This window comes from Apis cerana, linkage group LG2 (assembly GCF_029169275.1).
Source record: "Apis cerana isolate GH-2021 linkage group LG2, AcerK_1.0, whole genome shotgun sequence".
Taxonomy (NCBI): Eukaryota; Metazoa; Arthropoda; class Insecta; order Hymenoptera; family Apidae; genus Apis; species Apis cerana.
This window is the reverse complement of record NC_083853.1, coordinates 12,668,546-12,684,278: the sequence shown is the minus strand read 5'-3', so window position 1 is coordinate 12,684,278 and position 15,733 is coordinate 12,668,546. Positions and strand designations below refer to the sequence as shown.

At 47.3% G+C, this 15,733-nt stretch overlaps 1 protein-coding gene across 3 annotated transcripts in view; it reads right to left on the bottom strand.

The window, feature by feature from the left end:
* LOC108002836 (tyrosine-protein phosphatase 99A) overlaps nt 1-4,263 on the bottom strand; it is a 316,308-nt gene extending 312,045 nt beyond the window's left edge. Inside the window, exon 1 of one of the 3 annotated variants that reach the window (XR_009828850.1) lies at nt 3,561-4,263. Coding sequence is in view for 1 of the 3 variants with exons in the window: in XM_062071332.1 (XP_061927316.1) it covers nt 3,561-3,645 (85 nt within the window). In the remaining 2 variants the exon portion in view is untranslated. The remainder of the gene's footprint in view (nt 1-3,560) is intronic. The other 2 variants (XR_009828849.1, XM_062071332.1) reach the window with 2 other exon arrangements.
* Nucleotides 4,264-15,733: the final 11,470 nt, after the last annotated feature.

The window sequence follows — 15,733 nt, the reverse complement described above, 5'->3', positions numbered from 1 at the left end:
CCGTCACAGGTGGAAAACAATGTCTCGAGCACGGCCGCGACGAGAGATATTGAAAATATTTCATCCGGTATCGATGATCGATGGATACGGCTCGAGCTCGAGCCGCGTTAAACAGCCGAGCTGGGATGCACGGGAATATCGATCGATACCCTTCTTTCCTATTAGAGTCGTGAAAAGATAGAAATATAGTTTGATTAAAAAAAAAAAGAAGAAGAAGGAAAAAAGAGAAAATTGGAGAGCGGAAAAGCACGTGGGGACTTTTTAAAAAACTATTCATGCGTTTTCACGCGTCTACTTGGAAATTTACGGATGGACGATGACACGCGACGCAAGCGAATCCGATATCATCGGAGAACGCACGTTTTTTTTCGTGATATCCGTTTTTGCTCTTATTCGTAACCGAAATATCGTAATAATCATATCGTGGATATTACAAGGGATCGATCACGGGGGTTATCCGCGCGAGCGATCGTACCGAAAAAAAAAAAGGGTATTTTAATAATACTTGGCTCTACCTGGCCAAATCGAGCGCGTTCCTCCAAGATTAATGCGTGGTTGGGAGGGGAAAGGACGCAATGATTATCGATTCGACCCGGTTCCCCTGGCACGAGACCTCTTCTTCGTCGAACTTTACTTTCCGCTTTACTATTCATACATTGATTATCGCGTAAAAATACGGCCATCTTCCAAGAATTCCGCCGCTCGCGCACGTACGCGAACAGTCCCCTTCCGGTAGTGCAAATTGAAAATTCTTTATTCATGAAAATACGAGAAAAATCGCGAGGAAGTGGAGGGAAGGGAAAAGAGAATATTCCTTAAAGGAACGAATGTTATCCACGCGACGATACTAAAACGTTTGACGAAGAAAATAAGAGATGTCTCGAATTAGTATCGATTTCATTCTTACTCCTGAAATACTATCGGAAAAAATCCTATTCGAGCTGATTTGAAATCAGTCAAATTCGTTGAACGTTTTCAGTAGTGGGAATGCATCCGATTGTGCGAAAGACAAAGATTGGACGAACAAACGGTTGGAAACTCGCGTTCATTAATGATCGCAGATATTATATATATATATATATTACTTCCGCGTCCCTCGCTTAAATAAAATTTAATACGCGCGAACGGCGCTCGTGCGCTTCCGATGCTAATTTATGTTAATTTAATTTCCCGGCCTATGAATCCCAGCTTAATTGTATTTTAATCGAAACATACTTCCAATTCTCCCGCTCGCAGACTTGCTAACTAGAATCTGGAGAATAGGATTTACACCGTAACGTCGCTACGATGGAAATTTTATCAAGTTGAACGACGTGAACACGCGGAGAGAGAGAAACCCTCGTCTCTCTGAACCATTTTAAATTATACGTATGATTCGAAAATTAGTATAATCACCGATCTGTCCAAATATCGTCGACATTTTCTTCGTTTTGAAGCAAAAAAATGACGGTGGATAAAAATCAATAACGTGTCCGTTGGAATTGTCAACATCTATCGATATCATCGGATAATAGAACGGTTATTAGCTCGTTGCGTAGAAATTTTTCTTTTCATTCAAACACGCGCACGATGCGGTAAACGATCGACGGAGAAACGGTCGTTATTGCGGTGTATCGTCCCCGAAACACGGGCAACAGGCATTTAGAAGCATACGAAACGCGGTTCACCGCGGTTACTAATTAATTTCGAGCGGTAAGCTAGCGATTAACTCGGAGGTATGATCTCCTATCCGTGCTATGTACACCTATGGATTGACAAATATGCTCGATCAGGTGAACACGGTGCTGTCGTGAAAAGTTAAGCGATAGTTGGTAACTCCAAAGACTCTTATGGCGACGAGTTTGCACGCCGAGGCTAGAGATAATAGATTATCATGGTCGAGATTCGACGAAGCCAGCTTCGATAACAATTTTGATAGTTTCGCTGCGGACAAGCTAACACAAACTTCATTACGTTCATTAATTCGCCCTTCGAAGAGGAATGTCCTTTGGCGAGAAATATTTTCCACGAAATTGTTACACGATACGTGAACGTACGTTTTCCCTATTCCGAATATTTAAAGATAATGTTATTTAAAACGAAATTCGCTCGAAACTTTTGTTTCAAACTTTACCGTTTCACGGACGTTCAAACGTTTTACGAACATTACGGTTACCTTTATCAGATGCACGAGGAATTGCCGTTGATGAGGTTAGATTATCCTTTGTTCGAGCTGTCTATGCACGTTCGTGTAGCGGATCGTTCATCACAAGCACAATCAATACCAAAGGCACTACGAATCGAAAATTACACGTGCCAAACGTGGCAAAATACGATCGTAAGACGATCGAACAATTTATTTCAAACGATTCCTTTCGCGTTGTCTGTCGAAAACCGCGATAGAAAAAAGAAATGGCGCGATGGAAATAAAGCGTGAATAGTGGCGCGGACAAGCGGCGTTTCTCGAGCACGTTTTCACATTTGGACAAAAGGTGGCTTTTATTTACGTTCAACGTTCGCTCTCTTATTTCGCAGGCGGCGCCACCGCTAACAGTGAATTACACGCGCAATACGATGCCACTCTTTTGTGGCGCGAAGAATGTGCCGGAAGTAATCCATAAAAAATGCTACGTGTTCAATTTAGCCGTGGCCGTGTACGCGTTCCCGAAGTCATTGACTAGCGGGCGCGGGCTTTTGTGCCTTGTACACGGCAATGAAAAGGTTAAAGTAATTTCGAGTCGCGTTTCATGCAACAACGTCGTCTCTCCTCCCAGCTGTGTTTATACTGTGCACCGCGCGCATTTTTTCCGTCCGCCTTTTCAAATAGGCTCTCTCGCGAGTCACCGCGCGCGCAAAAAAAAAAGAAAAAAAAATTCGCCTCGGGAATGACGCGCTTCGGTCTCAGTTTTGGACGTGTTTCCAATTATCGGAAAAACCTTCTTTCGAGCTGGCTTAAATTTACCAGCGGTAGCAAATCATTGTTGTTCCGGTGTAATAGAATTTTCGGTACAGGCACAATAATTAGTCGATGGAGCAATTTCACGTTGATTCATTTGCTTCGCCGCGTGAAACGCGATCGAAGAAAAGAAATTGAGAGCGAAACGGTTAATTATCCTGAGAACGCAAGTTTCCTCGGCTCGAGGAAATTTTTTAGAAGAATATCGAAACCCAAGGACCTCGGATGGCTAGATTCATCGGGGGTATTGAAATTAGTTTCTCGGTTGCATAAAGGGACCGCGTAATTTGCAAAAGGTAATTAAAAAGGTTGGGGAGCGAACGATTCCGCGTAGAAAACGTGACAAAGGCAACTCCGGTTTCTGTGTGTAACGCGAACACCGCAATCCTTCCACCGCAATGGAAGCGGAATGGAAAAGAGTGGGCGTGTTACACGACACGACGACGAGTTGACAAGTGCGATGAACCGAGGACGTGGTATTTCGAACATAACGTAATCGCGTGTCAAAGAGCGTGCATCGTGGCAGCGGATTAGCACGTGGCAAATCTCTTTCCCTGCACTCGCGAACAAAAGGACCGCCAAAGGCGTAAAGAAAGGGAAAAGAGCGTGGAGCGAGATTACTCACCGAAAATACCGCCCACCGCTGCTGCCTTGAACACGACCCATAACGAGTAGGTGTAGATAATCCGTCCCCGCAACCACCAATCCATGGTGTTGGCGAGTTTCGCCCGGCCTCTTGCGGATGGCCCGTCGTTCGCCCTTCTAATCCGATCCTCGATCGATCTCGATGTCAGACGCGCGATCTCGATATCCGCCGAACACGTCACGAAACTCGACCTCCTCCCGCTTCGTCTCTGCTTCCTTCTTCTCGCGAGGAACAAGCGAAACGATCGAGGATATCATCGAAATCGCGATGTTGGCCCGTGCTGCTCGCGTTGCCTATCATTCGCTCGCGAGCTCGAGAGCTCGGGACGGGTCATGACGCGCGGACAACAGGAACCGCGTACACCAACAGTTTCACGCGTTCACGATGCCGATTCGAGCCGCGATACACGCGCGATTATACAGCAAGTTTCGTTACACTTTACCAAACGTATAACAACGCGACGATGACTATCGAACACGAAACACCTGGAGCACGCGACTCCACCACGCGCTTGAATACCACGGGATTCGAGCTATATCCTGGATAAAGATCGAGTTTTCTCCTTCGCCAGCACACCTCTCCCGACTACACACTCGGCATATTACGTATGCCGTATCGTTGCAGGGAGCGCGCGCGCGCACCACCGCTTTCGCACGTCGTCCGAATCGCGACCGGTCAAATACTAAACGGTGTACAACACTCCGTTTCTTCGACTCGCTTTCTCCCACCCACCCTCCCTCCCATCCCCAACTACCACCCTGTGTTTTTCTCCCACGTTCACCGATCCTTCACGTTTTCGTCTCTCGTCGAATAATCGTTTCCCTTCGCCTCCAGCTCCTCTTCCTCCCCCTCCTCCTCCTCCTCCTCCTCCTCCTCCTCTTCCTTCTCCACCTCCACCTCTGCCTTCTCCACCTTTCACTCCAACCTCTTCTTCTTCTTCTTCTTCTTCTTCTTCTTCTTCTTCTTCTTCTTCCTTTTCTTTTTCTTTTCCTTCTTCTTCTCCTCTAACAGTGCCAACGTCCTCGATGCGTTATCGGTAGGGAAGGGTGGCCTAGCGCAGGATCGGCTCTTTTACAGGAAAGGAGGTTCGCTCCGCTGTTTCTGGAGCGAGCGGCACAACCCGACCGATGCATGGTTGCCGTGCACCGGTCACCAGTCTGCCTCGAAGCGCGATTAATCAAGCTTTTAAGCGCTTTCTTGCCGCGTTCTGGGAGGGGACCGATTCCAAGGAAACGGATCTCTTCGAGGGGGGAGGGGAGGGGGGAGAAAGTTTCTTCTTCCTCTTCTTCCTCCTCCTCCTCGATCGTTGAAATCTTGGGATGGTCGAAACGGAAAAACACGAAAACGAGGACTCCGACGGTGACACTTTCGAGTCGCGATCGATCGCGATCGTACACTAAGCCGCGCACTTTTATCTCGGTGCCGCCGATCGAGAACACTGAATATTCGAGGCGAATAGTCGCACGAGTCGTACACGCGAGTCGAGGGGGAAATCGTCAATAACCGTATAAAGATTGGTTTGGGGTTGACGAGTTGTCGGAAGAAAGAGGAGAGGTCGGCTAGAGGCGTTTAAATCTCGATTCTCCTGGCACACGCGTTCCTCGGCAAAGTGGCTTCGCGTCCAACGTCGAACTGTACATCCATCCTCGTTGTCCGAGAATCCTTTCTTCCGAGAACGGATCGAAGCGAGAAAATCTCGCAAATGGGCCGAGAAGACCGAGGAAGAAACAAAGGTTTGGTTTCGACCGTTGTTCGCCGAGGTTTCACGCCATTCCTCTTCCACGAGGTAGAAGAAGGATCTTCCCCGCGTTACGTTCACTCGTGCTCCGGGGAAAAGTTTGTACATCGACCGAGCGAAGAACGAAAGAAACAAGTTTTTCCAAATGTTTTTCGCTGCCCGACTTCTCGTTCCACGCCTCAAAGTTTGGCCAAATAATAATCGAAATGTCGGTGCTTGGAAGAAACGCGCTTGGAACCACCGCGTCACTTGTTCCTTCGATTCTCTTCCCAAACCGGATGCGTTGGTTACGATCTCTGTCCAGAGGTTAAACGCCGCAGCGGGCCACGGGCAGAAACGGTTGCCTGGCTGCCCTGCCTGCTTGCTTGCTGCTTCGTACTCGTCCTTCGATCCTCGCAGTCGCAGTACAGTTCGCCGCGTAAACACTGAAATGCAACGTAGAGACTAGTAGCCAGCGCGAGGAAGGTGGAACGTGAACGTTCGCCAAGCGGGAGGAAGAAGGAGAGGACGAGGCGATGCAGACGAGGAAGGGACGACAGGTAACTCGCGGCTGGAGTCGAGGAGGCAACGGGCGAGCGGGCAACGAAAGAGAAAAAGAGAGAGCAAGAGAGAGGGGGGAGGAGAGGGATCGTCGAAGGCAGAGAGCCGGTCGTCGAACCGGTTTCCTCGCGAGAGATCGCAACGGGCCAATTGGAAATACCACTGACAATGAGTCCACTGGTCGGCCACTCTTTACGATCTCCCCGCGCTCACCTGACGACACGATCCACCAGGAGATTCTCTGCTCCACCAGAAGAATCTAGATCCGATATAAAATCCAGATCCAGATCCTGATCCAGTTCCAGGTTAACCAACCGATCGGGAATTTTATCTTATTACCCCTTCGAGCGTCCCATTATCCGGACTCGCGATCGTGGCTCGTGAGTGGCCAAGGTCACGAACCAACCAGCGGACGCATAGCACGGTGGACGGCCATCACCGGCTCGATCATCCTTTTCCACGCTATCGAGCTCTGTCACGGAAACGTCGTTGCCTCCTCGAAACGACTCGTCGAAAGGAGGCGCGCGGAACGATCGAGATAATGGTTCGAGCCGAGTCACGATGAAAATTGATAAAGAGGCGAGAGGGGGATGAAAGATCGAAACCGATACGGCAGGCCAGCGATCTTTTTTCTTTTTTTCCTCCTCTCGGAAAGTGAAACGTTTTAAAAATCTTTTTTTTTTTTTTTTTTACGAACGGAACGCGGAAATTGCGTTCTAATCGGAAGCATTCGTTTATGGCGGTGCAACGGTCGTCGTTATTTTCGTTCCTTCCCGACCCTCGCGATTGTCCTCCAACGAGAGGACGAATTCCATTCGTTTCCAACGAAGATACATTTTTTACAAGGTTCGCGGGCTTTTGTGTCGCGCGTCGTTTACATTTTTCCCGAGAGGACGAGCCACCACCATCCCGATCGCCAATGTCCAATTTTCGATTTCAAATGACACGGGCGAAGCGTAAATTTTCCATCTTTTTTTTCTTTTTTTTCTTTTCGCAACACCTCGATAGAAAGTATCGACATTGAATCAACGAATCACTATCGACAACGAGATTGATAATTTCATCTTCGTTCCCTTAAGGAGAGTAAAAAAAAAAGCAAAGGGTAGAAAGTAAAACGCGTACACGTTTCTTCTTTTTTTCTTCTTCTTCTTCTTTATTCGCGAGATCCGGTTCTAGGTGGAGAAAATTGATCGATCGATTAAATCGGCGCGAATTCGATTTGCCGTTGAGGGTGAAAATCGGGAGAAACGTTTGTCGCGACGTTAAGTGAAAATCACCAAATCCGATTGGCGCTGGTCGATCGAGAATGGCACGCCGAGGCTGTGAATCGCGTTCTACCTCGCAACAGTTTCACCCGATTAAGCCGGGACGAGTCGCGCAGGGAAACGAATTCGAATCATTAATTTACCAGGGGTGAAAAGTCGAACAATGCGGGACTGGGCGTTCACACTTTTAGCGCGGGCAGAAAATTACGCTGCGAAAAATGAGCGGTACTTTCCAATGGGTCGTATCAAAAAAAAAAAAGAAAAAAGAAAAGAGGAAAAAAAAAGAAGGAAGGGAAAAAAGACAAAAAAAGGACAGAAATGAAAAAGGATTCGCCCCAGTTGTCATCGTGCAATTTTCTTCCAGCTCTTGGCTCCCATCTCCCACATTCGTCCTCTTTCTCTGTCCCTTCCCCTTCTCTCCCTCTCTTTCTTTCTCTCTCTCTCTTTCTCCCTCTCTCTTTCTCGTGAACATAGAAAACATATTCAAAAGGGAAGTAGAATTTTCCATCGGAGCGCGTGAACAATTTTGTCACACGAAGCGAAACGCGCGGCGTCTCCTCTGGAAAAATTCTTTCCCCGGCTAGATTGTACGGTGTTTCGTAGTAGTACCTCTTCCAGTCCCCGTCCAGTTTCAGGCGCGAACACGCCGAGACACGGGGGGAGGTGGGAGGAGGAGGAGGAGAAAGGAACGGAACAGACGTTGAAAATTGCGAAACACACGCGGGCCAAGGAGGTGTCTCCAGCCGCGGGAGATCCTTTCCTCCGGGCACTATTTTTTCCTTTTTATTCGCCTCTTCCTTCCTTCCCTCCTTCCTTCCTTCCTTCCTTCCTCTCAGTCGTAATTTCACGCGACACGCCGACGTCGGCCTGACACGACGATCACGCGCCCTGCTCGCGATCCCTAGCCTTATACATATATAGATACGATCACCCGTTTGCCAATTCTTTTTTTTTATCCACACGATGACATGGCGTGAACCGACCAAGACGTGCGCCACGTCCCGTCTACGTGCCACTCTCGCCGTCGTGCGTGTGTCCGTTCCGATCGGACGGACGGCGCAAAGGCTAAAGACAGCTGAGCACCGCGACGCTGCACGTCCCACAGAATCACGATCTGCACTGGTACGCCATCGAGCGTTAGGGAAACTTCAGCAACCCTCCAACATTCTTCCCCCACTATTTCGACCACCACCACCACTACCACCACCACCACCACCACCACCACCACCGCCGCCACCACCACCACTACTACCGCCAGCTTCACCACCACCGGAGACCAGCAGTTCGGTGTCGTTGCCAACCTAGAGCCAAGCACCGACTACGAGCGCAAGAACGTATACGAGACACAATACTCGCGCCCGCCGGCACCCGTTCGGTTCTCCAGCGATGGACTTTGCGCGCACGCTGCTATCACCCTCCACGATGTGCGCGAGCGCACCAGGTACTCACCCCCACTGCCTTTCATCCCCCTCCCTCTTTCTCTTCCTTCTTTCCCTTTCGCGTTTCTTTCTTTCTTTCTTTCTTTCTTCCTTCCTTCCTTCCTTCTTTCCTCTCTTTTCCTTTCTTTTTTTCCTCCTGCTTTCCCTTCTCTCTTCCTTTCCTCCTTTCTTTCCCTCCTTCTCTCCCCACTCGACCACCTCTCTTACGCGGATTACATCACGCCGCATGACGATTTCGGACGAAAACATCGTCGAGTGGTTGTTGCTCGAGATTCTCGACAATCCCGAAAGTGTTTCGAAGAGGACCGCGTTCCCCTGAATCTGCGCGATCGTCGCGCGCGAAAGCGAGCGAGAGAGAGAGAGAGAGAGAGAAGGTGTACGATTCGAGACGGATTTGTTTGGAAATATTGATGGGTCACGGAAATCGGCTCGTCTCGGAACGCTGCATGCTTTGATTCTCGCGTCCCGAAGATTGAACCGAACCGATCCTTTTGCGCGTTATCTCCTTTTGTTTTTCAAAGAGAGAAGGATCGAGTCGTTGAATTATTAAGTCGAATCCATCGTAACTTTATCGCGCAAGATTCCCCGCTTCTCGGCTATAGTTTTTTTTTCTTCTTCCTCTTCTTCTTCTTCCAATCTCTCCAACCCCTCGAACGTTGTCGCGATAGTATCCAAAGAATTTTATTCGGAAAAGATTCGATGCTCGAATCCCTCTTATATATATATATATATATAAAGAATGACTCTCGCGAGTCAGTTACGCGATAATTGAAACGCGTCGTTCGCGATAAACGATGTTAACGTCGGTTCTCGATCAATTTCCCTCTTTCCCTATGTTCGACGTTTACATTCGTTATCGCGTTTCTCTTTATAATTTAAACAGATCCGAATCGGGCGAAGGCGAGACGCACGATTCAATTAACGCTAGAACAAACCAAACCCGTCGAATTGACGGATTTCATATTTTTCATCGAGAGCGCGAAACCCCTTTCTTGACAAAATTAACATTAATTTATTGAGAGATTTATCGAGAGATACTTATTAATTCTTTTACATTTCGATCACGATTATTAATGTGATCGATGAGCTCGATATTTTTCGCTCCGATCTTTACAGATTATTTTTTTCGCGAGTCCGTCCACGGATCGATTCGTGGAATTTTATAATTTTTATCGAGAGCGTGAACACCCTCTCTTGACAAAATTAATATTAATTCATCGAGAGATACGTTTACCTGTCTTCACGAGTTACGATCTTCACTTCGATTACGATCATTAACGTGATCGATGAGGCAATCGAATTCGAATTTACGAATCTTTCGTTCCGTTTATAGATTATTTTTTTCCGTCCACGGATCGATTTGGCCGATAATGATTCCGTTGAGAGATAGGAGGATCGGCGGAGATTAATCGATCGGATCGATCGGCAGAGATGATGGAGAAGAGGCCGAGGGGAAAATCTGTCGCGGTGTCGCGATGGAATCGGAAAATCGATTCGAAAAGAATGGTCGCCGTTCGCGGCCTGTTTGTAGATCGAAATTGGAATCGGAAGTTTTCAAATACGCGCTACGATTTCGATTTATATGGGGGGATTGCGAATCGCTCACCGTGCGCCAAACACGGCGTACCGGATGCGCGCCACGGGTTATCTTTACGGACGAAATATTCCGTCGCTTGTGCATACACCGAATACATCCTTTCGCGTGTTCCCTGTATCATCTGTTACTGATGGATAATAAGCCCGTCCGTGTTCCACGAATGCCTCTCGAATGAAACGCGCTACGTATGCTTCCGTGTTCGCCGTGCTTTGCGAAATATTCCACGATTTTTCGCGAAAACGCCGCGTCTCCCGTTTTTCAACCAAAATTATAATCGTTTCGAAATTATTCCTCGATCTTCTTCTAATCGATCGATTCTTATCCAAGTTAGATTTATCACGAACCGAAATTTTAATCGAGATTTTACGAGTACGGTTATATTTGCACGTAACTATCTGTTTTCTTTTTTATTATGTAAGAAGAAACAGTGATAACCGAGATTCGTGAAAATTTTTCCCATGTTTACGAGCCACGCGTAAATAGTTAACTTATAGTAAAATGAAACAAAATGGTCTGTTTCGACGAATAAATTTTTATTTTTCTCACATTGCTCGAATAATCGAACACGCGATATTCAACGTTTCGAATGCAGTTCATTGATCACATCTACCTAATGTCGAAAATATCTGAAATAGCGTGCCCGAGGGCTAAGGTCTGACGTTAAAAGGGAAAAAAAATTACTCGACGTTACGCGTGAATGGAACACGTAAGCTATAAATACCAGCGAATAACAAAGAAAATGTTCGTGGCAAAAGAAGCACAGCGACTCTCAAAATGATTTTTTCGGGATAGGGGCTCGATCGAATTCTTAAGCGAATTAATTAAAACGTGGCCGGGTGTATATCGTGTCGTCCGATCAAGTAGGATGGAACGGTAAACTTGACCTATAAATTTGATCCGGATGCAAAAGTGAATCCTGCTTCCGTCTCGAATTCGTCCATTATCCGTTCTAGCGTTTCATAATAAAACGTTATTTTCTGGGGAAATATGAAAGTTGGTCGGGAAATATTAAACGCAAACAGCATGCATGCGAGAACGGACGAAGCGTCAGCAACAAATATCGGGGCTGGACTTTCACAGTATTGCCAAACAAAAAACTGTATCGGCAAACACAGTGAATTACCAAGCGTAATAAAACGGAATAATAACGACTATTGATAGCTAGATAGAAATATATTAACGGATCGATCCGAGCATCGACTCGATCCCTTATTTTCTTATAATAACGCCAAAATTCTTCCATACGATTTTTTATGGTATAAATATATACCCCGCAAAAATTTCCTCCTCGCGAACGAAAAACGGAATTTCGTATCGATCCGTGTTCCGCTCGAGAAAAATTTCTTAACTCTCGATTAACGAAAGAGCAGGAACGTGACGATATCGAGATCCCAAACACGATTACTCGACGAATTATCGAAAGACGGGCGAAATAAAACGAGAATATGTCGGAACACGTAAGGACAAATGCAAGTTACACACACACACACACAGAGGCAAAATCTGCCGGCCAGAAATTGGAAGAGTACGCTCACCCAACGAAGCCGGAGGAAGGTCTGGGTTAGGCCACCTAATCTAATGTTTTACAGGTTTACTGATTGCGGTGGAGAGTACGCCGACCCTCCATGGAAGGGCGAGCCCACCCTCCCCGTGAGTGTGTCCCCCTCTCCGCGACTCTCTTCCGTTTCCTAACCCCCGCCACCACCCCATCCACAATCGTTATCTCCTCGATCCTCCTCTCCTTCTGTCTCGCTTCCTGCCCTAATTCCCCGGCAAATAAACGCATCATTGAGCAGCCGTAGATTTACCAATCAGGCCGATGCCCTCGTACGAGAGGACAGAAGCCGTGCGGAAGCCCGCACGATTCGGAATAGCAATGAAAACAGACCTTTAAATCCTACCCCTATCTCTCTTTTCCGCCCTACCTGTCCCGTCTCTCGCGCGCGTCTCCCATTTCGTCCCACTCTTTTAAATGCTCCATCAACGCAGCTTGTTGATTTTTCACAATCTTCCCCTTGTTTTCGTTGGATTCGAACCACCCGCGTCGAACACGTCTTTCGACGTCTTTCCCCCTCGGATAAATTTTCCAAATTCTTCACATCCTTTTTCTTTCACGGTTTCTTCTTCTTCTTCTTCTTCTTCTTCGAACAGCTGAGTCTTCTAGATTCGGGATACGAATGATCAGATGATCATTTCGACCGATGCCTCGATCAGATTCGATGAATTCCTCGACCCGAGTCGAGAAGATGGGGAGGAGAATTTTACTTTCGGAGGAGAGACACCGATGGAAGAAAGAAAAAAAGTTCTTCGGTACATTGGCAAAAAGCTGTGTACGTACGGGTGATAATGGACGATACTTGCATCCCCGTTGCACGCCGCGTTAGTCCCACGATTGAATGGTCGGATGGATGGATGGATGGATGGATGGATGGATGGATGGATGGACGGATGGATAGATGAAAGACCGCGATGTCCCGAATATCGATTAAGAGGGGAAAGAGCTCGGCGACGGATGGGGAGAAAGTTGTAAGTTGACGAAGACAAATGATAATCCTCTTATTTTTAACCTCCGTCTCGCCGGGATTCGAGTTATCGCGACTTATCGCGACTAATGAAAACCAATCCGACCCGATCCGAGCTCGTACTCTCCCTTCGTTCTGAATCGTCACACGCGTATCCTCGTGCATCATGCATGTTTTGTTTAATCCAAGGGGAAACGCGTTACCCCGGATATCTCCCTGGATATCTGGGAAAAATGATAGATTCCAACGTGGCAGTTACCCACCCATGGGGCAGAGTCGATAGGGTGATACGCGAGGTGAATGCGTTATAACGCACCGCCGACGTGTAAAGAAATATACGCGAAGAGCTCTCCCTCTCTCTCTCAGTCGATAGTCAGTGGTAGCTCGTTAATTATTCACGTTCTCGGTCGGTGAACCGATTTCGTCCCTTTCTCCGTGCCTGGATCACGGTCTCGAAACGCTTCGAGGTAGATGTTCCTCTCAAACGTAGGATTTAATTTTCTAATCATCCGGGAACCGGTTGAAAATTTCCCACGTTGCTTGGTTACACAGTTATTACACGTATACACACGTATCTTGCGCGGTAAAATATTACCGCGTACGAGCGTTTCGCGTTCCGGGGAATGAACACATCAAGACACACGTTACCACGGTGTACAAATTAAATCATGATGCAGCCTTGGTGGTATACGGTGCATCGCGTTAAATGCCGTAATAGTAGTTTAACAGCTCGTAATGCGACCGCTATTGCGCGTGTTAAAGGAAAATAACGGGTACCATTTTGCAAAGGGTGGGACACGAGCTCTCCGTTGGAAAACCGGTGAAGGAACGATGGTAGGCCTGCGGTGGTGGTGGTGGTGGTGTGCTACGCGAAAAGCCTCGTACCGACCCTCGTACGTGGCAGAGCCGACGAAATTTTTTACGAGCGCCGCGATGGTCCACGTTTACGAAAAACGTCGTAATTTCTCGGGATTGCGAGCATCCTCCCTGTTCGCGTTGCCCGTTCGGGGAGGCGATACACCCCCTCCGCCCCGTGTTTACACAGCTTTACTCGTGATTTATTCGTGTCCCGCGTACACGTCCCTCTTATCTTACCTCCCTCTCGAGTTATACCGCGCCATCTTTCCGGAATATCCCTTTTTCTTCTCAGTTCAAACGCGGATACAACGCTTTTACGAAGGCCAAATTTAATATCCCGATCTATCTCACGGATGAATAAAATATCCAAGCGACCGAGCCTTCCCTCGTTTCTGGTCACCAAATCGCAGGTAAATTCGTACGACGCGCGTTATTTTAACGCTGCGTTCATCCATCTCGAGCCGTCGAACGCCGGGTGCCGGCCAATTCGAGCTGATAAAATATAGAAATTTAAATTCGCAAAATATCCGAGGATGTAATATTAAAAGTTCCGTTCGAGAAACGTAGCAAAACGAATAATTTGCATAAATGTAATGTAGCCGGCACGATTTCTCCTGGTTGCAATTTCTCTCTCTCTTTTTTTTTTTTCTATATAGAGAACGTTCCAGTTTCCATACCTCGATGACTTAATCAAGACGGAGCCCACTTTATACGTACCTCTTCCGCTTAATGAAATTTATCCACGGCTACACGGCGGTCCCCTACGACTCGGCTCTTCTTTTTCTTTCCTAAACGCCGCTTATATAAATTCGAATCGATTCGCGCGGAATATTGAGAGGCAAAAGGGTCTCCATACGTTTGTAACGTTATCCATCGATCTTGAGGAGTTTCTTCGTTCCCAGAGAACAGAGGACGATCGTCGCCTCCTCCAGCATCGGCTCACGTTCCGATCAATGCGAAATCAAGTTAAATCCTCGAGGAGATCTCTCTCGCGAGCAGCGCTCTCCGCCACAAAGGATACTCCCCGCCGCGAGCGAGCAGAGATGGAAATAAATTTACGGAAAGGGAAATGGAATAATAGTCGAAGGTTAAACGTTAAGATAAATTGTGTGTTATATATTCGACATCGATACTTGCTCAACCGTTGGCGCGTCGAAAATCGTTATTGGCGCCACTTGAACGCGTTAAACCCCTTTCCTTTCCATCATATTTATCCCTCCAGATCAGAAATGCGTCGTTCCCAACTGTACCTATTCTAAATACACCGTTTAATACGTTTAATACGTTCGATTCCAGGTTTCCGTGGATTAATCGGATCAATCGATCCGATTAATTACGTAAAACAACACTTGTAACTAACCACTCGTCCGATCAGGGCTATAAATTAGCCGGTACACGCGTTATTACATCGCGTATATCATCTTCGATTAACACCGAACACCGACGGACAGATGTTTCGTTGTATACACTATATATATATATATATATATATAGTATATCTTCTTGCCCTCGGGATTACTGCTCGCGCTCTCAGGAGAAAAATATATATACGTATATACAAAGTGAAGAAGAAGAAGAAGAAGAAGAATAAAAAGAAGAACGTCCAGGACTATTCGAACGAATATTCTCTCCCTTCCCCCTCTTCTTTAATATTACATCGCTAACGCGGTTCCAGCCGACGTGCAAAAAAATATCTTTTTCCAACGACACACGTTTCCTCGCGCACGATCGCGCGTGCGTTTCAATCACTCGATCGGAACAACGGCGGTGCTCACTCTCGATATCCGCGGTTAGGAGGGGGAGGGAGGAGGAGGAGGGCTCGTAAATGAATTTACGGTCGGACTACGGGTGCCGTAATCTCCAAGTTTACATTGCTATTAAAAAGCGAGGGGCGAGGGGCGGAAAAAGCTCGCGCTTTTGACCCGCAAAAGTGGCGCAGGAAAATTGGCGCTCGCCCGGGGATTTTCGCGGGGGAGAGGCGACGAAACGAAGAGCGGGCTGGCTGTATACGCGAGCTGTACGGTGAAAATAAATGAAATGTCGCTAAACGGACTCATTAACATTATCGCCCGTTTTATTAATTCCCCGGGAACGGCGGGCGGTTGCGGGAGGGGGAGGGCGTGTAGGTGGTAACCTTAACCAATGGACGTAGGGGGACGATCGATAAGCAATTTTGCCGGCTGCCACGGCAAA